The sequence below is a fragment of the Poromitra crassiceps genome, assembly GCF_964638095.1.
Source record: "Poromitra crassiceps genome assembly, chromosome: 1".
Classification (NCBI taxonomy): Eukaryota; Metazoa; Chordata; class Actinopteri; order Beryciformes; family Melamphaidae; genus Poromitra; species Poromitra crassiceps.
This window is the reverse complement of record NC_139623.1, coordinates 15,241,805-15,269,029: the sequence shown is the minus strand read 5'-3', so window position 1 is coordinate 15,269,029 and position 27,225 is coordinate 15,241,805. Positions and strand designations below refer to the sequence as shown.

Genomic DNA, 27,225 nt, shown 5'->3' with positions numbered 1-27,225 from the left:
AGCCCCAAAAAATAGAATCTATAAAAGGCAAATCTCTCATAACTTCACTGTATTTTCCTTTTCCTGACCCCACAACCCCCCCCCCTCCCCCCCCAAAAAGAACGGCAAACTCGTCAAGAGCTGAATTTACACACGACATAACATTTTAATTCTGTAGCACAGATCTTATATTTTACATGGCTCCTTAAAAAGGGAAAATGATTCCATTATTTGTCCGTTTCTCCCCATTTAAGCTGCCAACAAAAGACGATCTGTTCCACAAAGGATTAAAAATCAGCTAACTTGTGCCAGTGCAAACCTAGCTATGGTTCCTTGGGGTAGCACATAAACAACCACTGCAGACGAGACATTGCATTTTTCTTTAGTTCACCCAACCCACAGGTCAAATCCACCACCAGGTTTTTCAGAGATGAGTACATGCTTTTGACTTTACATGTAAACAAGAGTTCATCAGTGCACATTCACTGTTTCGCTGTATAGGGTTTAAATCACTTGAAATATCAGGTGGTAAATCGAACACAGTGGAGTTAAGTTAGGATGAGGTAACATCAAAATAATAGAGCATAAAACCTTAACTAAAGTGGGAAGTTGACTCAAACCAAACTCAGATTTCTTTTGACCTAATGCTCTGTGTATTGTCAGCACAATTAAGAGGTGATTTGGTTCTCTTAATTTGGGCACAGATACATTCACTATGCCAAGCATGGCCTTTGCATTGAGGATGCTTTGAGGAGAAGATAATTTCCTCAATGGTGTAACAACCATGAACATCAAGCAGATTAATTTCTCAAAACCTTATTTTTCAGGATTTATTTTACAAGTTTATTCATTTCTCACAAACATGAATGCCCTATGATGATGCATTTTATTCGACAGGTAAACTATAAAACATTTTATTTGTAAAGAGAGAGGGAGTCAGAGACCAGTTCAATTGCATAGCAATTTAATCCATGTCCAATAAGGACTCTTTCCCTGTCACAGGGAGAGGCCCTGTGGTCATTCTCAATCAGTGTTTAATCGACCAGGACAATATCAATAAAACTATTGATAATCGCTCACTATCTCTAATAGTGACCATATTCAACAGGCATCGTAGGGTCTTAAAAGAAGCCATTCCTACACACCATGACTAAATGTCCACTGTACTTCCCCATTCTAAACCACCAAATTACAGTAAATACAAGATGGGCAATTTACTTAACAATGAAATCCAATGTTTGTTTTGTGTCAAGTCAAAGGCTTCCAGGCTCATGTTGGGTAGGTGGTACAGAGAATCTTGTTGAAACGGAAAAAATAAAACAAAACATGAGAAACATGCATGGGGTAGGCTTTCCTAATGCCACATACTGAGTGTGCACACAGACAGGCACAAACGCAGATCTCCAATGACAGCCTGGCACCCCATGCAGTGCACTGCGTTTGATCAGGCCCACGGGGCATTTTTGCCAAAGGTAATGTGCTGCATGAGGAGCAGGGCTTCATGTGAGATGCAGCCTATACAGACACCAGTCTCCATTACAGGAGAGGGCTTCTACTACACATCACAATCTCTATCCACAGTATGGAGTTCAGTCTCGGAATGTCAACAGCAGCACGTTTTCCTCTCTCTGTCCTTCCGCGCCCCCTCTGTCCCGTCACTGCAGGTCTCGGTCTTCAAGGTACCTATACTCAAAGGTGAACCCCTCCTTCTTTCTCTGGCCCCATTTCTCATAGTCAAAGTAAATGTAAGTGCCCTGCAGGAACAATAGAGCGAGAGGAACAATCATATTAATAAAGCGGATCCAACCTTTACTGACAGTAATGTGCAGAGGGAAACGCACACAAAAACTAAAAACATTCACCAATATACAAGCCCTCATGATAGTTTCCTACCTCAACGGAAAATTCCTGTTTTTTACACCCCGGACCTTATTTCCAGCTTAAAATATGATGTTTTACTCCCCCAGAGTACTTTGGTTTCATTCTGATCGAAGATATTCAGGTCCAAGTAGAGTCCTGGAACTGGCCAGAATGGGCCATACGTAGTACACACTGTAAATAACGTATTTTCTGCAACGTAGCGGTTCATAGCCTCATAATATCTTGTCCATAAATGAACGTGAATCTGTCTAGTCTCCTCCGGGCTGCCTCAGTTTCCTCATATGGGGTCTGTGAATCCAGCAGATGCATTCCTCCTCTGTTCTCGGCCGTGCAGCGCTTGTTCGTCTCTGGCCTGTTGTTCCTCTCTCCTCGTCCGCTCTTCAATTTCGATTAGCTCTTCATCCGTTGTTGTAAACAAGTCGATAGTCGCGGGAAAATGGCCCTGGTGTGCGGTGCTTCATGGTAGACAATAGCCAGGTAGACAAAGGAGTCAGCAGGAAACTCAGGAGACTTCAGCGGGACTTGGGGTGAGAGTTGGATTCACAGACCCCGGATGAGGAAACCGAGGCTGCCCAAAGCTGACCGAGGCAGCCCAGGAGACTAGACAGATTCACGTTCATTTATGGATGAGATATTATGAGGATATGAACCGCTATTACTTAATTTACAGTGTGTACTGCGTATGCCCCGTTCGCCTGTTTTGGCCAGTTCCAGGACTCTACCCGGACCTGAATATCTTCTATGGCGATCAGAACGAAACCAAAGTTCTCTGGGTGAGTAAAACATCATATTTTAAGCTGGAAATTAGGTCTGGGGTGTAAAAAAACAGGAATTTTCCTTTAAACCCCCCCCTCCAGTGTATTTTGTCTTTTTTTTATATATATATTTCATGTGTAGCTGTGTTTTGCTGGAGGGAATTGTGCATAAGCAGATTCAGCATCATTTTTAAGAAAACGGCATTAACTCTGATTAGCAGCATTCCTATAAAGCAGGGTTTTCTACATGTTCAGCTTTAACATCCCTTACTGATGAGTGGCTAAAACAGATCGACAAGAGGTCAGTGGTGGGTGCTGTTCTGTTGGACTTTAGCGCAGCCTTCGATATCATTGATCATGAGTTATTATTAATGAAACTGTTGGCTTATGGGTTTAAAGATTCAGCTATTACATTTCTGAAAAGTTATTTGTCTAACAGACAGCAATGTGTAATGTTTAATGGCACCCTTTCAGACAGTGTAATGCTTGAATGTGGTCTTCCACAAGGAAGCTGCTTGGGACCCCTCCTTTACTCCATCTTTGTTAATGATATGCCATTTATTTTAAGAATTGCACGTTTGGCCATTTACGCGGACGACACAACCATACATGTCTCAGCGGAGAACATTGAATTAGTGAATAAATTGCTTCAACAGGAGCTAATGCTAGTTTTTAAAATTGGATTTCTGAGAACAAGCTAAAGTTAAATGTTTTGAAAACCAAATGCCTTGTTTTGAGCTCTAAACATGCCCTGAGGTGTGAACCTAAACTGTGTCTTTCTATGCATGGTGCTACCATTGAACAAGTAAGGGAGGCAAAACTGCTGGGTGTGACTGTGGATGAAACACTATCTTGGTCCACTCACATTCATAATGTAGTATCTAAAATGAGTCGTAATATATCCAACATTAGAAGAAGTACTTACGTGCTAAATGAGAATACTGTTAAATTATTAATTCAATCCCTAGTCTTATCACATCTTGACTACTGTGCAACAGTTTGGTCCAGTGCGTCAAAACAAGAACATGTTCAATTACAGCTGGCTCAGAACTAGGGATGTCAACGGTTAACCGTTAATCGATTAACCGTCGCTAACGTCGTTGTTCGGTTATTGCTGTCGGTCTATCAGTTAATATAAAAAAAAAAAAAAATTGTGTTTATTTACGGTACTCAATGAGCTCATGCCCAAACAAGGCGTGTCTATTTAGATGCTGAAATAACAGATTGTTGTTGTTGTAATGTTTACATAAACAGGAAATAAAGCTCTCAAAAATATATTTCCTTGTCATCCATATAAGAGCCAGAATGATTTTGGAATGATTACCTGATCAAAATGTGGCAATAAACTTATAAATTTCAGCAAAGCCAACAAAAAATAAAGGCATAATTCTAACACAAAAAGCATTAACATTTCAGCATCTAAATAGACACGCCTTGTTTGGGCATGAGCTCATTGAGTAAATAGACAAAAAAAAAAAAAAAAAAAAAATTACCGTAATATTAAAAAATTATGAATTAACCGATAGGTTAATCGATTATTAGCGTCGGTTAATCGAAAGTGAAATTAACCGAAAATTGACATCCCTACTCAGAACAGAGCTGCACGGCTTGCTCTCCGCTGTTCAATTCTAAGCAGTGTTGAAGGAATGCATGCCAGGCTGTCATGGATGAAGGTGGATGACAGACTGGCATGCAGCCTTATTAGGTTTTTCAGGAACATTCACATTTCATGTAAACCAGGTTTTTTGTTTTCACAGCTTCTACCTACACACAATAGACATGGCTATAGCACCAGACAAGCTTTGGGCAGTCGTTTTACCTTGCCTTTACCTAGAACCAATGCCCTTAGGAAAGCGGTCATGTACAGAGCTGTGGCACTTTGGAATTGTCTCCCCCCGTATCTCACTGTGGTCTCTAATAAGTTCACTTTTAAAAATAAGCTAAGAGAAGCTGTCTTGAGTCAAGAACTCAGATTAGGTCCGACATAACCTTCCTTGATTAACAGACCTGCTATTTGAGTGACTCATTTTGTTTATGACCTCACTTTTTGGATTAATTTGATTAACTAATCTGCTATTTGAGTATTATGTATACTGACCTGCTGTCAACTTCTTCTGTTTATGACCTCACTTTTTGATTAATTGATAACTGATGTGCTATTTGAGTATCATGTATACTGACCTGCTGTCAACTTCTCTTGTACAGTGACTAATTGTTATTTGTGGATGATTGTATGTTGATGTGGACCCCAGGAAGAGTAGTCTCCACTAAAGTGAAGACTAATGGGGATCCTTTTAAACAATAAACAATAATGCGTGATGTATCATAGACAAATACAATATTTACAGTAAATACCCTCTGCCGGTAGCTAGCTGTTAGCTGCTACATTTGCTAACTAATTGCTCACCAGGCTCAAAACGCCGCAATAGTAACTTTTAACCAGTTCGAGTTACACACTTTCCATAAAGTCCATAAGCTTCGATATCTGTTGACAATGAGCGGATTTTGGCTTCTAAAATAATGTTTTCCACAGAGATATGAACAGACCAGTATGGCCGCCACTTCCGTTTTATCGCAGACAGCGCATGCAGTCATTATGTTGCAGTGGAACATGAGTGGAACAATCTTCAGTTCTTATCAATCTAAGATCTTTGACACAAATAGTGACGTGCGTTGTTACAGCGCGAGCACATGTATGTTTTCATAGAGGATTCATGTGAAACAAGTAGGAAAAACTGAGTGGAGGGGGGCTTTAAGGAGTAAATGTGGACATGGAATTGAAGTGTGGTGTAGCTGCACCTGTTCAAACTCGTCAGTGATAGTCTTGGGTTCCTCGTGCCTCTGGAACCACATCATGTACTTGGTGTGAAACCTCCACGATTGTTTCTTCAGAGCCTTGGCAGACAGATACTGAGCCTTGGTGCCCTGAGAGAGGGGGAGCCAACCAAATGATTAAGTCTTACTAGAAAAGGACACTTTTATGCCAGGGAAGAAAGGGCAGGAGGGGAGAAGCATGAGAAAGGCTGGCAGGGACAGTGTGTTTTACCTCTAGGTAGTAGAAGATGAAGAAGAGAGTTTCTGTTGACAGTCTCTGGTAGAACTCTATGGAGTCCGAGTGGTGAGGTGGCATCTGGTGATGGAAGGGCAACGTGGGGCATGGATTCCTCATCAGGTATTGCCTGTAAGACAGAAGCATGGACGGTTACAAAATCAATTGCACAAACAACTGGTCAGGGAATAAGGAGTGGGGGTTGTTTCTGTATGTGAATTCATAAAAAAAAAACATGCAAGATTATAATCATCGCTAGTCATGAAAACTTAAAATATGCCGGTCTCTTCACCTGATCCTCTCGGAGTCGGAGGGGTGTGGCATGTGTGTCCATGCAGACTCCTGCATGGCCTGCTGGTAGAGCTGGTCTTTGGGGAGAGGTGTGGGACCCAGCGGACACACCCCGAGTGATGGGGGTATGCTGACCTCTGACAGGGATGGCTGGGGGGCAGCGGGGGTGCCGGGCGCCACAGACGAACTGGAGAAAATATCTACAGGATGAAGAAGACGAGAAGAGGGACGTGTGTCTCTTTTACTCATCTCTTAAAAGGACCACTTCACCTCTCCTATTCTACTTGTGACTGATTTTGTCTCCTTGACTCCTTAACATACACAAATAGTGTAGTAGCCGCACTGTACCGTACTGTAGCTGCTACCATTACGTATGTCTAACGTTTAATTGTATGTTTAATAAGGAATATGCTATTTGCACCTGTACTGTATGTCAAATACGCCGAATTTAAAATGCCGAGTTTAATTGTATGTTTAATAAGGAATATGTTATTTGCACCTGTATGTCAAATACGCAGAATTTAAAATGTTTAAGCACGTCTAAAGTATGCACCCGACATGTGCACCTATGTGCAGTGAATATGCCACTGTCTCTGACTTGTCTTATCACTATACTGCCTCATTGCTTGTTGTGTCTCTTGTTGTTTTTGCACCCATATGCCCTGTTATATTTGTACTATTTGCACTATGTTGTAAACAGAGTCCACAGCACAAGAATTTCACACGTGATACTTGTACCATGGAGTGACAATAAAAATCTTGAATCTTGAATCTTGTTCCAGGAAATCTTTTTCTGACTGGCTCTGACCTTTTGTTTTACCCAATACCTTTCAATTATACATTAACATTCAAGCAATATTTGTTACCTCTTTTGTCTCTGTGTTGTTGTTTTGACCCTTTACCCTCTTTACTGGCTCAATATTTAAAATGGAATGTAAATATAGAACACGTCTTCCTCAGTAATTAGTCACTGTGGGAGTAATATCAGATTCAGAAGAAATACTTTTTCCCCCTTAACAGTGTAGAGATAATACCTGACCATGTCCAAGAAGCTATACAGTGTAAAGTAATGGCTGACATTAGCTAGTCAGTGTAAAGTAATGGCTGACATTAGCTAGTCAGTGTAGAAGTCAAGTATGAGCACTGTCTGACCTCTGTCTGTTAGGTGCAGGTTGGGAATCTCTCCATCCAGGCTGGATCCCAGTGCCGCCCGCTCAGCCATCGCCTTCAGAGAACTGAGAGGCTCTGGGGCCTAGAGAGGGAACAAGGTGGAGGGGAGACAGACAGACAGGTGGATGGGAGAGAGACAGACAGACAGACATACAGACAGACAGACAGGTGGAGGGGAGACAGACAGACAGACAGGTGGAGGGGAGAGAGACAGACAGACAGACATACAGACAGACAGACAGGTGGAGGGGAGACAGACAGACAGGTGGAGGGGAAAGAAAGTCAAATTAAGTTAGAAACACAGAACAAAAAACACAAGGTTATGAGTCTTTAACAGTGGGAGGAGGCGATGTATGGGATCATTAGGAAGGGTAGAAATCATGGCAGTCAATGAACAAAAAACACCATTATTAAACTCAACTATAACAGCAGAAGCAAAAGAGTGAGATGTGCGTCCTCCCATCAGCTGTATGTTGTGAAAGAAACCTCCTGCCTACAGTATCTGCACAAGGGATAGCAAGCAGGTATTGAAAGGAGACTAGCTGAATCTCAGTTGAAGTGTTTTGTGTTCCCTCCTCACTCGAGGGAATCCCCTGCAAGCCCGTATGTGTTGACACCCAGTTCATTTCATTTTCACAGGAGGGTGTTCATATCAATGTTCCCTCCCCCTCTCGCTGATGCCATCTACTCTGGTGCCGTTTCCAGACCGTTTCTTGATTTGCATCACCCATATTTCTTTGCAAATGAAAGGTATGAAACAGCCTTCAGTTATTAAGCGTGGGCCTGTTGAGAGGATTGAATGTGTACAAAAGTATGTTATGGTTGTTGTTGTTGTTTTTTTTTTACCTTGCACTGCTTTCTCTTCAGTGTGTGAGTGGGTGTAGCCAGGGCCCCTGGTGGCTCAGCTGCCTGGGCTGTGACTCTGGACTCCATCAGTATATGACAGAGGTCTGTGGGGAGCTGGGGATAAACATCTCTACAGGTTATTCCAGGTTATTCCAGCTAAGCATTATCAAACACTCACCAGTAACGTGCCAAGCCAACAGATGGGAGCACATAGAAATTAGAAATGGTTAATGGAAAGAAACAATTAAATTAATCAGGGTGATGAGTAGAGACCTGGAGTTATATTTTATGCTATTCTTCTCAAAAGTGTGCATATGGCTTACTTGGCTGAAAATTAACTGTGGTTTTAATGGAATAAATGGTTTCTGTGGAGGGTGTAGTGTAATATCTAACTCAGCATCCTGAGACTTTAAAAGCTACACTCTTCCTCTTATGCAGTAGGAGGGCATTTTCATTGACTATGTCAGTGGTTCTCAAACTTTGTCATGTCAAGGACCTCTAAACGGACACAAATTAGACCACTGACCCCCATTTCATAAGATTTTGTCCCAGGGTCCCCCATCTGATAAGATGTTAGCTCCCACTCTCCTGGAACTGTCTTGGTGTTGGGGTCGTTAGGCCGATTAGGTGCACCTGGACCCAGTGCACTCATTGGGCTTAAGAAGACCTTCAGACCATTCAGTCTATCTCCCTCCTCACTGATGCACTTTTTTTGTTTTTTGTTTAATGCAGTTTTTTGTCGTCTAGTTATTTTCTTAGTTTTTTAGTTTTTAGTTAAAATGGTTGCTTGAATTTTACTAACATGTCTGACTCCCCTCATTTGTTACTTCATTGAGCCGGGTTGTAACATATGAGGGGAGTCATACAACGAAATAAAAGTTAAAACAATTTATTAACTAAAACTAAGAGAAAATAACTGAACACACACTACATTAAACAAATGAACACAACAAAAGGTGCAGAAGGGAGAGAGACTGAATGGTCTGAAGGTCTTTAAGCCCAATGAGTGCACCGGGCCCAGGTGCACCCAATCAGCCTAACGGCCCCCAACACCAGGCTCCTGCAAGACAGGCCAGGAGAATGGGAGTGTCGTCACACTTTTAGATGTTTTATTACAGAAAGTGTATTAAACCCATGACAAAAATAGTCCTACATTCTGTCAGTGTTACTTATAGTTGGAATTCTGGTGAAAATAAAAATTACCCTTTTTGCTTGGGACCCCCTGGACCCCCCACAAGGATTCCACTTTGAGAACCACTTGACTACGCTATTTTATAGCATCAGGTTTCATTTTCATTCCACAACCTCAAAACCCATCTCAGTCTCACCCAGCTGGTCCTGCCTGCCTGCCTCTAAATTTCCCCACACAAGAGGAGCTGGCCTGGTTCTGGACCTGACACGTACTCGGCTGCTTCACACTGGAAATTATGGCTACTCAATCAGAAACACTTCCTCATCAGACCATTAACTGTGGAAACTATAGAGATGCACCGATTGTAATTTTCTTTGCCGATTTTTGTTTTGTGGGACTCTGACCTGCTGATTCCGATTTTCTATGAACTATAATTGACAGCATACACAAACATTTTTGTAACTTTTCTTTAATGGAAATTTTTAATTCAATTGTATGTTCATAATAGTTCCTGCACAGCCGTCCTACATGCCTGCACTGACTGTCCTGTATGGCTGTAAGGGTAATTTTGAGTGTTGTGATGGAGGGTCAAGTGAGTACCGAAGGTGAATGGTGTAGAACCACGGAGAGCGAGGCAACAGGTGAGCCCACATAACTGGGAATCACATGCACGGGCCACAGCCAAGTTCCTCCAGGGCTTATCGTGCATTCCTTTATAACTGGGGACTGGTAATCTTACGACTTCAAAGGTCATGAGCTGGGCGGTGACGTCATCAGAGCTGGTATTTCCCATTCCAAACTCGTAGGAGCCTCAGCAGCCCCAACCTCAAAAATCCAAGATGGCTGCGCCCCGCAACAACAGTAGTTATAATCGTAGTAATATTGTTTAGCACTTCTGTTTTGTTTGTGTCTCATTAAATCAGCGGTACACACAGCACTGCCTAACTTCTATCTGTGTGGACATGAGGCTGCAGTGTTTGTATGCGCAAAATGCCGCGAAATGCCATGTTGTCAATTGTTATTGCTAACAATGGCTAGCCTGGCTAGCGACTGGATCTGACCAATGAACAGTGAACTTCCCAGCTCAAGTTTTCTGCAAATGGAACGCTAACAAAACGGATGTGATGTCATTTAGCCTCCACATCCCAGTTATTTTGCGATAAAGGAACGCACGATTATTTTGGACTTACAGCTGTTACAAATTGCAAGCTTTGTGTCTTCCTCACACACACTAAAGAACTTCCACACCGATGACATGTTGGGGTGTGTGGCTGTAGTCTGCCGCTGTGTGCACAACGTGAACCATTGTGCGGGCGTATGCGTGTCAATTTGACCGGCACAGAATCGGATATATGAGACTGATCTGCCGGTCACTGGTCACGGCTGATCAGCTGAAAGCCGGCCGATCAATTGGTGCATCTCTAATTAACTGGCTGTGAGAAGAGTAGGGCTACTCCTGAGCCTGGCGGCTGTATGTGAGTCAACTTGCCCTAACCTTGCCCCCTCCCACTCCCCTCACCTTGAGGCCCTCCGAGGCCTGTGTGTAGGAGTGGGGCCCATTGAGAAGACTCCCTCCTCCTGGTGTGCTGTCAGAGAATGAGGGGGACGGAGAGCTGGGAGGCAGCGTGATGGAGCTGATTAAGCTGGGCCCGTTGTCCATCCTGTGTCAGGTAGAGTGGAGACAAGGGAAGGGAAAAAGTAAAGAGAGACAAAGTAAATACACCAATGTGTAGAATGAGAATAGCAAATGGGTGATAACAAAATTGTAGCTTCAGATGAAGTGAACAACAAATAACTCACAGCTGACTGGCTGAGGAAGTGAGAGATGAGGGCTGGCTGCTTTGTGATTGGCTAGGTGTGCTTAGGGCTGACTCTGTGGAACTATCTGCCACTATGGCACTGTAACCTGAAAGAGGACAAGAAACATGTTTTTACAAAAACAAGTCATTGAGTCAACATTTTCAGACAAATGGAGAGGGTAAATATAGTGACACAAGGACAGGCATAACAAGTTCACATACTTGTGCTTCCGTTTTGCTTCAGTCCACTCGGTGGTCTAGCAGGAGCTGGATTCATCCCTACTCCTCCGACCACTCCGATGTTCCCTCCATTGCCTCCCATCAGGCCCCCTATTCCACCAGGGGCAGCACTGACAGGGCTAGGAGGCACCTGAGAAGAACCGGGGGCTAGGTTTTGCCCAGGAACCAGACCGAGGATACTCGCACTCAGAGAGCTGTGGGCTGGACTAGAACCTAGCAAGCCAAGCCCCGTCCCAGCCCCGTTGGTGGTGACTCCACTGGAGCCAGAGGTGGGGATGGAGGTGCTGCTCTCCACTGAAACACTCGATTGGGTGGTGCTGCTCAGACCCAACCCTCCCAATGCTGCTGCCTGAGCGTACGGGGCAGGAGTGGACCCTGAAATGAGCGCTGCCATTGTGTTTAAAGAGGAGGACATGCCACTCAGGCCTAAACCAGACATTTGGTTGGCACTGCTGGTCCCCGTCATGCCAACTTTGCTCAAACTCAGCCCCAACCCGAGTCCCAAACTGCAGGCTGGAGTAGGCCCAGATAAGGGCTGGGGTTGGGAGATGGCAGCCACTGGACTGGGTGTGCTCGGAGTGGGGAGAGAGGGGGCAGTGGAGACCGGCAGGAGGGGGTAGCTGGGCGGGCTGTTTGAGGGGATAGAAGGTTTTGTTTGTGGTGGCTGCTGCTGCGGTTGGTTTGGTGGTGGCGGCTGTTGCTGTAGAGGTTGATGCTGATGTTGCTGCACTGCACTGCTGAAGCTGCCTATTAGACTGTTGCTCGTGGGAACCACGGGAATGCCCCCAACAACACTTGCCATGGACACGAGCGAGGAGGATGAGGAGGAGCCAGAGGTGGTCGAGGAAGAGAAGGAAGATAACAAGGATGGGGTGCCGTTCTTCACAGGCGACTGAAAATGACAAGGCATCAGAGAAGGGCATTTCAGACAAAACTGTCCAGAGGGCAACTACAGAGGAACAAGGTGTACGAGGAGCAAAGTTGAATTACAGTGAACCATAAACATAGGAGATGGGCCAACTACATCAGTAGTCTCCACTCTCCAAACTTGGTCCCACAGAGAAAAAGCATTGAACCTGTTTGTTTTTAGTGCCTGAAAGAGGCAAAAACCTTTCAGTCACTGCGACTCTGCAGGACCACAGGTGAAAAGATGCAGTAAACCTTTCATGAGATTTTTTTTTATCTCAATGGGACTTCCTGGTAAAATAAAGGTAAAATACAAAATAAATCAAATCTACTGACACAGCATAGATATGATCCTCTCACCTGACTAACTTCACTGTCTGTCGACCGTCCCCTTTTCTTATCGTCCTCTGAGTTCTCCTATAGGAGGAGATACCTTGATATGACAATCCACTTTTGAAATGTTGATTCAGTGAGACTAGCACAAAGGTTAACAGAATGCAAACTTGGGTGTTAAAAATTATGTCAGAATGTATTTTTGAATGCAGCATCCCTTTTACATTAATGACACTAAGATAAGGTGAGAATTGAACGGACTTACAGCAGTGCACGTAGCCGGGGATGGAGGGATGGGTGAAGAGGAGGTGGTGGAAGTGGGAGTGCTGCTGGAGTGGAGAAACATCTCATCTTCGATGGTGCCCTGACCTGACGGAGAAGTTGCAACTAGTGCTACAGCTACAGGAGACAGAAAAACAGGAGAGGAACAAGTGTTGAGCTCAGATGTCGGCATTAATGACATTGATGCTGGATTCAGATGTTGAAACTAAACCCCTCTGATGTCCGAGCATCCCTCCTGTGGGATTTTTGTCTGTATGAATGTTCTACTCACGGATGTCTTCCAGGTCTAAGTCGTCATACAGGAACTCATTCTCCTCAAAGTCCGGGTCTTGGGAGGAGTCGATGTAATACTCCACGTCATCCTTGATCTTCTGTATGCAATCCACTTGCACCGAGTCATTGTCCAACATTCGCAAAATGGTCTCCAGCATGCGAATGTGGAATCTATGCCTCTCAATCAACCGCTTAAGCTCATCAATACGATCTTGCTTCTATAGGACGGATGGAAGACAACACGTGGTTTGTGAAAACAATAAAAATGTATAAGACAACACTGGGTTTTACACAACCTTTACAGAATTACAGAAAGTTTGCCAAATTAAACATGTATGGAAAACAAGAGGAGAACATTTACCTCTTTGTCACCCTTCTTCTTTCTTGTCTGAACTGAAAGAGACTCCACCTCACTTTCAAACTGGTCCACCTGCATATTTAGAGTGTCTATCGTATTCTGGAAGGTAAGGAAAGAGGCAACAAATGGAAAATGAATGAGAAGGCTTTCCGAAGGCTCCTGAGACCCCCCCCCCCCCCCCCCTTATTGGGGCAAGCAAATAGGAGGGTGGGTGGCTCAGGCCAGCCAGATCTTTTAAAGCTGTTCAAACCCATTCCTATAAAATTGCTATTGCTTTCTTTAATAACTCATACATTCCTAAGTATCGTAGTTACTATATTATCTTCAGTGATTGAATAGTTATCTATTCAATTTAGTATCTTTGGTGCAAAAAAGAAAATGGCTAAGAGAATTTGAGGCTCCCAAAATGTACAACAGATCTAGATAATAGCGGACATCTTACGGTTAGCCACTGTCCCGTTTCCTCCTTTTCCCTCTGTGCTGGGTCCACTTTCTGGGCCAGCCCCAAGCCTTCTTTAGAGTAGGCCTTTGTTTTTGTTTCTCGCTCCACCACCTTGAACCGCTCCATTTGCTGACAAAAAGGTCACGAAATGCTTGATTAACGAATAGTTTTCATTTCTATATGTTGGGAGTTTGCATGTTTCGTTTCACAGAAACAAAGAGGAAATGATGGAGAGCCATACCGTCTCGATAAGTTTGCGATTCTCGACTAGCTGCCTTTTGTCTTTGATCTCATTTGAGGCTACCCATGTCTTTATCTGATCTCGCAGTCGCTGGGTAGGGTATAGAGGGTGAAAACATTAACAGAATATTGTTTACATATTTTGTATACATATTGTCACTCAAGAGTGTATAGACAAGGGAACATGTGTCACATTAATTTGATCTTACTTGTAGTTTTTTAATCTCTTTTTTGAGGTCCGCCTCATATTTTTCCTTCTGGTTAGCATTGGCTGCATTGTGAAGCTGGGATGCGGGCAAATACATGACATGCTTTAGGTTTTATGAAATAAATGTTTTATATGAGATCACAAAGCAACAAAAAGCAGGCTGCAAAAGCAGATCTCTCACCTTTTGCCAAATATCTTCAAACTGTTCTACACCTTCAGCTACTTTTTTCAAACATCTGTCGATCTCGCCTGTAAAGATGAAAGAAGGTTTCACTGTGTATGAAATCCATGCTATCCCAAAGTGTTACACAATTAATTGTAAGTGTTTTTACAAAATCCTGATGCCGAATGAAGGCACTCTAGAGTTTCTGTCCAACGAAAAGATGCCAGGTCGGACAGCATCATGCAGCCTATGCAATAACATTGATGACGGTCACACTTAAAATCTTACCTTGAAGTTTTCTCTTGTCAGCCATGGCTTTGACTACGACACTGTCCACATTCCGTCTGTCACAAAGTTAGCTATGGAAAGGACAGAAAACTTTGTTCAATGCACAGGGCAGACAACCACAAATCGCCACTCAACACCGCAAAGGTTTTGAGGATGGAACTGACGTTAACGTCAGCTAGCTGACCAGTTAGCTACACAAATAACATTCTCATCCAAATCACCGTGATATGCAACCAGACCCAACGATTACTAACGTTTTCTATTGTGCCTAACGATATATTTTGGGTAACGTTAATGTAGCTGATCTAGATACCGTTACCAATCTAACTGGCATGCTTGTCAGCTAACATTAAAGCTAGCTACCTAGCCAACTAACGTTACGGAGCTAATGCTAACCAGCTGCTTAGCTAGTAGTACACTCCGCTCGCGCTTACTGGCCCATTTCAAAGCAATTATCAAAGAGCATGTTGGTAGATAAATTTCATATTCATGCATTATTATTTCGGGGCGCAGTATTGCCTTTATATGGTGGTTGTTGCGTTGTGAAAAGCACAATAACGTTATATCATCAGAATCGTTTCTAATCATAAACCTACTAGCTAATATGGCTAACTGCCTAGCTAATGCATAAAATGCTAGCTAGCACAGCTTAGCTACCCAGCTAGCCAAATTTAGGAAAAAGGGAAATTGGGTCAACCCGACCATCTAGATTCATACTTGTTTTCGACATTTACCTAGGGTCTGGGCTTTCGTTTGTCTTTTTCAATTACAGCAAAAACTAATTCCAAAAAGTCTTCTTTACTTCCAATTTTTGTTTTCTTTTCGACAATCTCGCTGTACTCTAGCTAAAGATGGACGGTAGCTAAATCCCACCTCCAAGTTTAGATTCCGCCCTAAATCCAATCTACGAGATATGATTGGACAGATCTCACTGCTCTCACTTGGAAACATCCGCTGGAATAGGAGCCAGCTATTGGCTCAGCAGTCTGATGAATTATGATTGACATTCACTGAAACTTGAAGCAGAAATCAAATGTCAATATTGGATTTGTTTTCTGTTTATGTTATTTCAAAATATTTCGTGATCACTACCTGCAAACCATCACAATATTGTGTTATATAATATGGCAATATTTATTGATTAATTCATGCTGCTAATGCAAGCTCAAATCTGATCACAATAATTGATGGCTTGGAGAAAATGTAGTTCCAGGTATCATTTCATATGTTGATTCCAAGTGCTTTGTATAAAAAAAATATCTGAACTGTATATATATACATTTAAAAAAAACTATTTTAGCCAGGTGTAAAAATAAGAGGCCATGTAGCAAATCAAACATTTTTGTGGTGTAGCAGCATGTTGTGTACCTGTGCTAACCATATTTTTATTTTAGTAACCAATACAAATGGAGATATAAGCAGGGAGAGAGAAATGTACCACCAGAGGATTGTTTTTGTTTCTCTGCCAACATCATAGTGATCATAATACATATACTGGCCCCTTTTCCTTCTTCTTACTTTTCATAGCAGTCGACAACATGCAACATTAATCATGGATTTCAGATTAGGAGCTGCTTTCTGACAGAAAATCATGAGTCATGTAAACATTCAGAGAATACAGCCTTAAGGTTTTTCATTTAAGGGTTATAATTGCAATTAGATCGCCCAATAGTGACCAAACAAGTTTCTCCATCACAATTTGCACTCGGATTTGCCACTGGCTATAATAAAACTCAGTACAAAATATTAATACAGAAAATATATACAACAATATATTACACACAAGGGAAATGACATTGATGTGGTTATAACATGAATTCAGCACTGGTCAAGTACAGCTATGGTACATACAATTGAAAAACTAGCCGTGCGGAGGCTTCATATCAACTGTACAGTTCAAGCAGAGGAGCGCTCAACTACTGTATATCCCAGTAGTTCACGCAGCAGCGTAGTGCAGCTGTCAGTGAGACAGAGAGGTTGGGCTGGGCAACTCTCCAAACTGTGGCTCAGCCAACATTGATATGTCTGGTTCAGTCTGTGAGGGAGAGCAGAAACTCAGTTAACAGCAAATCAAGTTCACTACTGTGTCAGATGTCTGAATCCTAACATTACTGGTGCACACACACACACACACAGACACACACACACACACACACACACACAGACACACACACAGACACACACACACACACACACACACACACACACACACACACACACACACACAAAGCGGAGAGCAGCAATCCAGGTGATCTCCCAGCAGTTTTTTTCAGCAGGCTGCACCTACCTGTTGGTCTTTATCCTTTTCCTGCCTTGGCATCCGATGTCTCCTCTTCTTCGGTCCGGCTGCGTGATGCAGCACAGCAGACGAGCTGGATACACCATTCAGCCTGTCATCCTCTGCTCCTGCAGTGGGATCTAAATGGGCTCCAGACTCATCCTGAAACAAGCTTACAGTAAATGTCTTGCCCCCATCAAATGATTCCAAGCCAATTAGACAATTCGAATTTTCATTTTGTGGGAGACAAAAGTGTTAATTCCTGGAAATTCTGAGCTTATTTAGTTATTAGGGGAAATAAAATAAAAAAGCAGTAGACAGGCTTGTTCAAAGCTTTCAGTTGATTGATATAGTGAGACTAATATCATTTTCTAATGACTGGACCCCCTCTCCTCCTATCCCATAGTCTCGCTAGCCAGCCTCTCTTCCTTTCCGTCAGAGAGTCTGGCTTCGCAGGTTTCCATTGTGGGATTGCGAAAAAAATGGTCTGTTTGGGTTAACCAATCATCCTCGTCTTGGGCGGTGCTTAGCGTTAGTGCCCTTGGAAAATAGTTTCAGGGTGGAACTTGTGCCGAGCAGGCCTTCTTTATTGCACAATCCAAATTTTCTTCAAAACTTGCCATTTTCAGCGTGTAGCAACGAGTTAGCCTGTAGGTTTCTGCCGTTAGCTTTCTACGCTAGCTAGTTAGCATTCGGCGGGAGCATTACAGCGACACACATGGGAGCGGAAGCCGCTCTGATTGACATGGTCGGAGCCAATGAACAGAGCGTGACAGAGCTTGCAAGCGGGGGAGCGGATATCCTGCTGCCACCGAAACAGCCGCTCGAATGGGAGAGCAGCTTTAGAGCAGGGGCGGGCTGATCCCTGTTGCCTGTTTCCACAGCGCCAGACTCTCTGACGGAAAGGAAGAGAGACTGGCTAGCGAGACTACCTATCCCACAACCAATTATCATGGCGTGGGAGACAACAAAATAAATTTAGGTCTGTGTCTGATCATCACTTTCAAAAACAGAACTGATTACATTACAGTGTCAATTCCATACAGTGGTTGTTAAAGTCGAACTGAACCCGTTCGTCACGTGCATATGAGTCCGTTTCAGACTGAAAACATAGTTTGTCTAAGATGACAGGTTGAGAGGCGGGTCATAGTATCATAATTCTGGGGACTGGATTGGGCTTTGGCCAATCCTGGCGTGTTCCGCCTCCAAATCGAGTGGGATTCAGTGTGTTGTGGCGCTCCCCTCGGGAAGAGCCTTTTGACGGGAGGAGTGGAGCTCAGCGAGCCGCAGGCAGCCAGCTGCCTTTGTGTTGCCGAGCGGAGAGTGCAGCACGTCGGCCTGGAATCTCCGAAGTGCAACCCCTGACAACCAAGCTCTCGGATGCGCGCGCCATTATCGCTGCTGTAAATACGATATTACGGGAATTTGTGTAACTTTTTATTGTTTAATTAGTTGTTGATGTCATTGATGCTACTGCTGCTGTAACGCCAGAATTTCCCTACGGGGATGAATAAAGTACTCTATCTATATCTATCTATCTATCTATCTATCACATCCCTGAAATGCGCGTTTTAACGAGCCAGTTACATTTCTTTGCATTCTTAGACATTATAGTTTTTGTTTTTTGTTCATGTTTCTAACAATTGGCCAAGTTAGTAGTTAGTTTATGGGATAGGAATTCTGCCAGATGACAGGCACTAGGCGCCATTTTCTACTTCATTTGGAAGAGAAAATTATCCTGAAATGAAGATTTGATTGACAGCTGCATGTCGTGATATGATTGGTTGAAATGGGGTAGAAATTTGATAGTACTAGGTGACGTCAGCAAACTGTACATTACTGTTATCAATGAAATCTTGAAAAATGAACTTTTGATGTGAAAAAGTGTGAAAAACGAAATAAATTAGATTGTTGTGATTTTTTTGGCATACATTATTAAATAGGTGCACTGCATACCCAGGTATTTGAACTAAAAGAAAATAAAAGTAATTTTTGGGTTCAACTCGACTTTAAAGTGGGGTCCAGGGACCCCCAAAAAGGGGGACAATTTGTTTTCACTATAATGCCATCCATAACTGTACATTCACACCAAGGTGAAAGGAACGCTCCACTGGCATGAGTTTGCTCGTTCATATTATTCAAATTTTTCAACTCAAGCGAGTAGGTGATGGTGAAAATTGCATCATTGCGAAAGAAATGCGTCTGGCCGGTGCGAATGTACAGTGAGTCACACAATGACAGAATGTATGACTATTTTGGTCATGGGTTTCATACAACTTCTGTAATAACATATCTAAAAGCAAAAATCGTATCAGATGGGGTACCCTGGGAAAAAATCTTATCAAATGGTGGTTAGTGGTCTAATTTGTGTCAGTTTAGGGGTCCTTGACATATAAAAGTTTGAGAACCACTGAGCCAAACAACCCCAAAACCAGGCTCCTGCAAGACAGGGCCAGGAGAGTGGGAGGGTTGTCACTAAAGCTAAAATCTTATCAGAAGGTTGACCCTGGGACAAATTCTTATCAAATGGGGCTCTGTGGTCGAATTTTGGTCAGTTGGTGGGTCCTTGGGGAGAAAAGGTTTGAGAACCACTGTTTTAGTAAACATCATATTCACCATCCACCCAGTTCTCACCTCTAGCAGGACAGTGAGGTGGGCGTTTCTGTAGTCGTCTCCATGAGCATCAAGAGTCTTCATGAGGAACCTGTGAGGTTTAACAGAGCCATCAAATGGGCCATCAAGTGCAAACCTTCTGAGACAATGTTTAGTAAAAAGAGTGGAGTTTTGTACCGTCTCTCTTTCTTCATGCGGCGTGTTAATCTTTGTACTTGGTGAAGGCGACAGAGGACCTTCTGATTCACCTAAAGAGAGCGAGTTTGGAAGAAATTGCAAGATGGCAATTATGTGAGAGTTCAGGCTCAATCCAGATAAACTAAAATCCAAATTTCACAAAACATGCAAACCTGTTCAATTTCTTTACATCGCTTGCTCAGAGACAGATATTTCCTCTTATCAAGTGCTCTTCTCTCTTCGTCCTCTGGCCCTCCGCTCTCCAGCAGCTCACTGCCTGCCGGCCCAAGCTCCACCTGGGGGAAAAACCTTGCCATTAAGCAATCACTTGGCTCTAAAGTAGCACAGAAGCACCAGCACACAACACAATGGCCTTCAATATTATTAGCTTCTCTGTAAAAAAATATTCCAATAATATACAGTATATTACATGCTAAAAATGTCATTAGGTGAATGCTGTTATCCAAAGTGCCTGTCGTAATAATAATAATAATAATTTATTGCATTTATATTGCGCTTTTCTAAGTACTCAAAGCACTTCACATATGGGTAGAGGTGGGGTGGGGGGGGGGTCAACTCATCCACCATCGATGTGTAGCACCCACCCTTTCTCTGCTCTCTCCTCCCCCACATTTCCATCGCCCTTTCTCCCTCTCTTTCTCTTTCTGTCTCTCTCTATCATATTTGTTCAATCATGTTGTCATTATTACTACTGTTGTGTCAGCTAGATTTAGCAAGACATATTCTCTGTGAAGTCCTCTGAGACATGCTTGTGAATTAGGGCTATACAAATAAAGTTGACTTGACTTGACTAGGTGATGCACAGCAGCCAGTTTGTGCCAGAATGCACCACACATCAGCTATCACCTATCAGCAGCTATCACCACAGAGAGTCAGGAGTCAGGACCTCGGTTTAATGTCTCATCCAAAGGATGGTGCTCAGTCACAGGACAGAGTCCATTGGCTCAAGATGAGTTTGAGATGAGCAAGTTCTGTGCAGATTCGACCAGCGACTTGCTTGGCCCGTTGCATGATGGTTAGAAAAGTTGTCCGACTGGCTCCGTGAGAACGAGGCGGGCGCAGATTCGGAGCGAGGTGCCACAGTTGCTCTCCAGAAACTGCACCCGACTGCACAGCTCAGACGAGGATGAGATACGCATCGAGCTGAGCGCTCATTGGTTCAACTTAGGGATGTCAACGGTTAACCGTTAATCGATTAACCGTCGCTAACGTCGTTGTTCGGTTATTGCTGTCGGTCTATCAGTTAATATTAAAAAAAAAAAAATTTTTTTTTTTTTTTTTTTTTTTTTTTTTGGTTTATTTACTCAATGAGCTCATGCCCAAACAAGGCGTGTCTATTTAGATGCTGAAATGTTAATGCTTTTTGTGTTACAAATTCTAACACAAAAAGAATTTGTGTTGAAATGTTGATGCTTTTTGTTAATGCTTGTTAATGATTTTTGTGTTAGAAATTCTAACACAAAAAGCATTAACATTTCAGCATCTAAATAGACACGCCTTGTTTGGGCATGAGTTCATTGAGTAAATAGACAAAAAAAAAAAAAAATTTTTTTTTTTTTTTTTTTTTTATATTAAAAAATTATGAATTAACCGATAGGTTAATCGATTATTAGCGTCGGTTAATCGAAAGTGAAATTAACCGAAAATTGACATCCCTAGTTCAACTAGAGCCGTTTTTCCACATGCGCTTTGTACCGCTAAATGACCGGAACGTGGTCTAATGCCTGCATGTGGGAAAGTCGTCGTGCCGGTATAAGCGCGACCCCGTCGTCGCGGAGATTTCACCAGTTTCGAGCCAGTCAGAAGAGCGGTATGCCGCGATAGGCACACAAGTGAGAAACGGGTTCAGTCATTTTCCGCGACACCGGTCCTTCTCTCATCATGGGCGAGGTGTACACACGTTGCTTAACGTTCACTTCCAGCTTGCATCATCTAATCATTCGCACACATCAAAGCAAACTACTTCCACATTTTGCTTCGTGCATTTCGTCGCTGTGCAATGAAAGCCACTTATCTCCAAATCGCCAACTTTTCAGGAAATGAAAAAAAACCCGTGCTCTTAAAATACTGAACACCACGTTGTCATATTTGACACATGTCTTCATTGTAGACAGTTTATCGCTGAATGTGTCATTACATTATTAATATCTTACCTGAATAAGCTCAAATGCTGTTACAGGATTATCACACCGAGTCTGGAGCACTTTCTGCTGGCCAGACAGCAGCGTGTGGGAGCCTGCCTTTTAGAGCGCGAGCACGAGCCGCTGTGCTCCAGGCAGCAGGGACGCGCGGGCGGAGCTCTTCACTCTGCCAAGCCGGGGAGAGTGGCTCTGTCATGGGTTGAGCAGTCCCGGAGTAACGTGACATTATTCTTGTCAGAAACAACTTCGATTTGCATACTTTAAATGAGTTTGCAGCCCAAGGACAACCCGAAAACACCTTATTGATCTAAACCCGACCCCCCAAATAAGCTCCCCCCTCCCCCCGCCCCCCAACATACAGGAAATTTCGCTCCTAGATTCTCACATGCCAGCGCTGAGGTGTGAAGGGAAATTCCGGGAAATGTCCGATATTGACTTACAGGTAATTTTCAGGTACGCATGTGGGAAAACGGCTTAGGTGTATCACCCACCCACTGTGAAAATAAACTTACATTTTATATCTAAGATGTCACTCCATATTTTCAATAAATACCACATGTAGCCTATCGGGTTCCCTGGGGGTCAGAGTTGAAAGAACATCCTATTCTTGATTGGGTAAGAATCGCTCCAAAAAGTATAGTGTCATATATATATGATAATTTTAACTCCCATAAGTATACACCTACTTGTGGTATGCAGGCATGGGATAGAGAACTAGGACAAGAGTTAAACTGGGATGCAATTTGGGATAATGTTACTGCTGCTTCGAAGAATCCAAACCATCAATATATACATTTGAAATTTTGTCATAGAGCGTATCTAACACCGAGAATTAGGCATAGGATGGGATTGGTAACTGACCCATTTTGTACGTTCTGCCACCCGGGAACCATTGGCTCTTTTATGCATGTTGTATGGGAGTGTCCAGGGGTCTTGGAGTTTTGGGGGAAGGTTATTAATACGCTGTCAGACCTGCTGGAGGTGCAACTCCTGGTGGACCCGGCAGTCCATCTGTTGAATGATGACTCGCATATCGTCTTCACCGGAAAATCACGTAATATCTGGCTAGCAGGTCTAACGGCCGCCAAGAAGATTGTTGCTCAGCGTTGGAATCCTCCACATGATATATCACATACTCATTGGCTTCGGAGCTTTCTGGACATTTCATACCTGGAACTATCTTCAGCAAGAATTAACAAGGCAAAACCAAACACGATTGTAGTATGGACAGATTTAATTTCGAAGTTAAAAGATCTTCTGATTAGGTGATTATTTTTATTGGATGTATGCCTGTTTTTGTTTTTGTTTTAATTTATATGGTCAGTTGCAATAGTCGGATTGGTGGTAAGGGGTGGGGGGGTGGGGAGGGATAAGTGGGTTTATAAATATTCATAATTGTATGGTAGTCATATATACTGTATATTGTATGAATGTATGCTTTGCCTACAAAATAAAAAATGAATGATAAAAAAAAAAAAATACCACATGTAATGCCTACATTAACACGTTCACTGCCATTGACGAGATATCTCGGCTTACAGAATCCAACGGTTCACTGCCAATGACGAGTTATCTCGGCTTAATTTTTTTTTTTTTTTTTTTGACGGTGGGATGTGGATCAACGCTCCCCACGTCTCCTATAAAAATATTGAAGCCAGCGAACGTGTACAACCCATTCCACGGACCCACTAAGTGGCGACAGTGCTCTCCCAGACTAGAGGAAGGCAAGCAAAAAGCATGTGTGAGGAAGCCATTCTCATGAAAATGGATGGGGGAAAACGCTTTCGTTTTCGCGCTGATTGCTGGCGGTGCGGGATTGCAAATTTGCATAATAGATTACGGGTGGAACACACTTTGAAACACGCAGCATAAATAAGACCAGAATCGCAAAAGCTTCATCAAAGCTCTCAACACAAACCACAAGAAACGAGCGAGCCGATCCAGACTTGCACAGCGGCCGCCAGGCAGACAGGCACAGCAGCAGCAAAGCAGTGAGCTGGTGACGCGAGGTTACAGACACGCTCGCTGCAGCCAAGAAGAACACACACGGAGGGAGGAGTTTGAAGGAAAGGGGTGTTTCCTGCTGTTATGGAGGAAATTACTGTTCAAAACTATTGTTTAGATGTCTGACGTCTTACTGATGCCAAAAATGAATGGTTAAAGTGACTGTTCTATCGAATTTCACAAAAAGCCGTTTATCTCAAAATAATTTTTCAGACGCTGAAACCATGCTGTATTCAACTGCTAATGCTTACATAACTACTAACTCTACAAACTAACTCTTTTAGACAGAGAAAGCACACATTCTATTAGTTCTTTTGAGATATTGTGTGTTCACAAAATCTTAGCAGAAAAGAATCCTCGGGTCTTGAAAGATGAGCCAGAATCCTCAAAAAAACCCTCTGGCAGAACCTACCTACAGTAAAAAAAAAACGGCTGGCAGTGAATGTGTTAAAATAAAAATCAGTAATGTGAAGGGCTGGGTCGTTGGAGCACTGAGTGTGGGTGACGCTAATACACCTTTTAAGTTGTTAACCAACCACCGTTAAACAAAACTGTAGAACAAGAAAAAGAGCAGTGAGTGTACAGTTGGGCGTGTTGGGCTTGGTGATGCCTTGCCTGACTGCACTCGGCTGCTCTCGCCTGCTTTCCAGGTGATCCAGAAGTAATCTCAAACAAGCCTCCTGTCTCTGCCCTGGGGCATTTCGCATAGGGAGATTCATGAGACCAGAGGGAAGAGCACCTCCTATTGGTCCTCCAACACCACTTCGAGCACCATAGTCTCCCATCCATGGACATGGACTAACCAGAGTCAACCCTGCGTAGCTTCCCCACTAAGCCAGCGATATAATGCAGGAGCCACGGTGCAGGCTAAGTAGAATGTGGATCTGGATTCTGGATTAAAATAATTTAGATAACTTCAAAAGTTCCATTTTGGTCAAATTTCAAATTTAGTGTTTCACTGCACCTAAGTATATAGATGATCATCTTCATGGCATATTCCACTTATACCCCTTTCACACCAAGGATCCAACCAGGGCTATTCCCAGGTTGATTTTAGGTATGAAAGGGTTAACCAGGTTGCCTGACCTGGCTTGGCAACCTACCTAGAGGCGGATCGGACCAGGGTCAGACAAGGGTTCATTTCAGTTTTAATGGCACCACCTGGGTTGCTATGCGTTATGCTAATAGCCTCTATGCTAATTGTTATGCTTATCTCCCGGGTTGTGACCTGGGTCCTATCGGAATTGTCATGCCATGTTGACTGACTTGGTGTGAACTGTCAAAAGAAGGGTTGAACATGGGTCAAGTAAACCTGGTCCAACCCAGGTCGTTGGTATGAAAGTGGTATTAGATGCTCTATTTGCCTTTGCCTGTAGAATCTGGCATTTAGATGCAAGATCAGGCTTTTCTGAGGTATTTCAGATGTAGTTATATTTTACTTGGGTTCGGCTGAAGGGAGTGGAGTGAATTAGCTGAGTACACAGGTTAAGATCAAACAGCTAAACCTGCTCCGGCCTGCTGGCTGCTGGTCCAGCTACCAGCCCCCTTGTCCAGGGGTATCAGAGACAACATTACCTCCCCAGGTCCCAGCTCAACACCGCCTGGCTCCAGCTCTGCTTCCAGGATGTGTCCTCCGAATAGAGGAGGCAGGGCCAAACCTGAGAAATCTTCCATCATCTGTGAGGCGAGATGGAGATTCTTTGTTTTGTTTGTTGACTTAAGAAACGATAGAAAAAGACACACAGACACAGACACAGACACACACACACACACACACACACACACACACACACACACACACACACACACACACACACACACACACACACACACAGGTGATTAGGATTAATCAATATTTCCATATCCATTCGGCATGTTCACGATTATCACTGACTTGAATAATCGAGGATTAACCAATACCATGACGCACCAGTGTCTACGTGTCTAGCACTGTGCAGTCAGACTTCGCTACAACAAGCTAGCTGATCTAACGTTACTTACATTTATGACTCGAGTTCTCAGTCCAAAAACTGATGTCTGCCCAGCATCTGTGAACAAAGATCCGCTGCAAACTAAATGTCTTCTAGAGAGGACGGGATTATAACAAAATCCATGACTGAAACTTTAAAGATAACGCAACCAACCACACAACAACATAACACCATGCATAACACACACTAGTGTTTTTACGCGACGGGCGCAACAAATATACGTACTTTTATAACTACTGCATTTCCCATGAGCACTAGCTGTGCTGAAACTACAGAAGACAACATGGCGGGTTAGTACTTTGTTATCTTTTGGACAACTAAAGCAGGGAAATTTAGATCGATTTGATGTACGACTAGCCTGCGTAAATAGTTTGAATATTAGCAATCGCGTCAATGAAACGAAGCCATTTTCTTTCAAATGATGGTATCAAAACAAAACGAAAAATGTGACCTTGGACGTGTTGCTAACGCTGGTTACAAGCTAACGTTAGGTAGCTGTGGAGATGACATTAACGATACCTGCCTGTCTGTTTGCAGGGGTTGGAGCCTTCCTAAAGAATGCATGGAACAAGGAGCCAGTTATATTGGCGTCCTGTGCACTGGGGCTTCTAGGTCAGTCACCAACCTGGAATTCGTGTGTGTGTGTGTGTCTGGGTGTCTGCGGAGGAGTGAGAGGGAGGAGAGAGAGACTTGTCCCAAATGATGGTGTCATTGCATAACAATGGCCTGTATTTTAATCTCTACTACATTATGTGAGTTAGACGATATTTGTATTTCCTCAGGTGCTGTCCTACCATTCGTCAGTCCTTTCACAAAGTATTCAGGCATGATAAATGCAGCTGTGCCATACAACTACCCAGGTAGACACTTGTAACTTTACAGCAGATGTTGCACAATAGACCCTTCTCACGGGGACCATTCTGTGTCGAAAAGGCAGGGTTAACACAGGTGCAAGCAAAACACTAATAAGGATTTCAAACTTCCATGATTGGAATGTGGAAACCCTCATTAGTGTTTTGCTCGCACCTGTGTTTATTCTGCCTTTTCGACACAAAATGGCCCTCGTGAAAAGGGTCTATTGAGAAGCTTATGAAAACACTCACCAGTCTAATGAATATACTTGAAGCAAACATTCAAAGCCCCTTTTCGTTGTCTCCCTAATACAGTCCCTGTGCGAGATGATGGAAACATGCCTGATGTCCCCGCCCATCCCACTGAAGCAAAAGGACCGAACCTGGAATGGCTTAAAAAGCTCTAACTTCACATTCTCTCAATCAATGTCTGTGCTGTACCTCTGTTCCTAGCTGTTTGTCTAGCTGCTCCACTTGTTAATGGCCCACAATAAAGATTCTTTATTTAATACCA

At 43.2% G+C, this 27,225-nt stretch overlaps 3 protein-coding genes across 6 annotated transcripts; 1 reads left to right on the top strand and 2 right to left on the bottom strand.

Moving 5' to 3' along the window:
- Positions 1-108: 108 nt before the first annotated feature.
- Positions 109-16,535, bottom strand: cnot3a (CCR4-NOT transcription complex, subunit 3a). 2 transcript variants are annotated; one of them, XM_083639627.1, is made up of 19 exons: positions 16,487-16,535; positions 14,636-14,706; positions 14,366-14,433; positions 14,186-14,260; positions 13,978-14,067; positions 13,737-13,865; positions 13,298-13,393; positions 12,935-13,154; positions 12,647-12,780; positions 12,409-12,465; positions 11,125-12,034; positions 10,904-11,009; positions 10,623-10,764; positions 7,972-8,085; positions 7,108-7,207; positions 5,957-6,155; positions 5,662-5,794; positions 5,415-5,540; positions 109-1,733 (listed from the first exon to the last, which is right to left on the bottom strand). In XM_083639627.1, exons 2-19 carry the CDS (start codon positions 14,658-14,660, stop codon positions 1,635-1,637), a joined length of 2,823 nt encoding a protein of 940 aa, XP_083495753.1. In that variant the 5' UTR covers positions 14,661-14,706; positions 16,487-16,535; the 3' UTR covers positions 109-1,634. The 2 variants fall into 2 exon arrangements, with proteins under 2 accessions (XP_083495753.1, XP_083495752.1); XM_083639626.1 differs by lacking the exon at positions 16,487-16,535 and adding an exon at positions 15,370-15,497.
- tfpt (TCF3 (E2A) fusion partner) lies at positions 16,029-26,636 on the bottom strand. Of its 3 annotated transcripts, none has more exons than XM_083639740.1 (7): positions 26,380-26,636; positions 25,445-25,546; positions 19,877-19,999; positions 19,704-19,774; positions 19,548-19,617; positions 16,923-17,075; positions 16,029-16,670 (listed from the first exon to the last, which is right to left on the bottom strand). In XM_083639740.1, exons 1-7 carry the CDS (start codon positions 26,422-26,424, stop codon positions 16,596-16,598), a joined length of 639 nt encoding a protein of 212 aa, XP_083495866.1. In that variant the 5' UTR covers positions 26,425-26,636; the 3' UTR covers positions 16,029-16,595. The 3 variants fall into 3 exon arrangements, with proteins under 3 accessions (XP_083495866.1, XP_083495867.1, XP_083495868.1); XM_083639741.1 differs by lacking the exon at positions 26,380-26,636 and adding an exon at positions 25,871-26,030 and having other exon boundaries at positions 25,445-25,585; XM_083639742.1 differs by lacking the exon at positions 26,380-26,636 and adding an exon at positions 25,871-26,030.
- Positions 26,130-27,225, top strand: ndufa3 (NADH:ubiquinone oxidoreductase subunit A3). Its single transcript, XM_083639767.1, has 4 exons — positions 26,130-26,150; positions 26,398-26,472; positions 26,643-26,720; positions 27,027-27,225. The coding sequence occupies exons 1-4, from the start codon at positions 26,144-26,146 to the stop codon at positions 27,116-27,118; spliced, it is 252 nt and encodes an 83-aa protein (XP_083495893.1). The 5' UTR covers positions 26,130-26,143; the 3' UTR covers positions 27,119-27,225.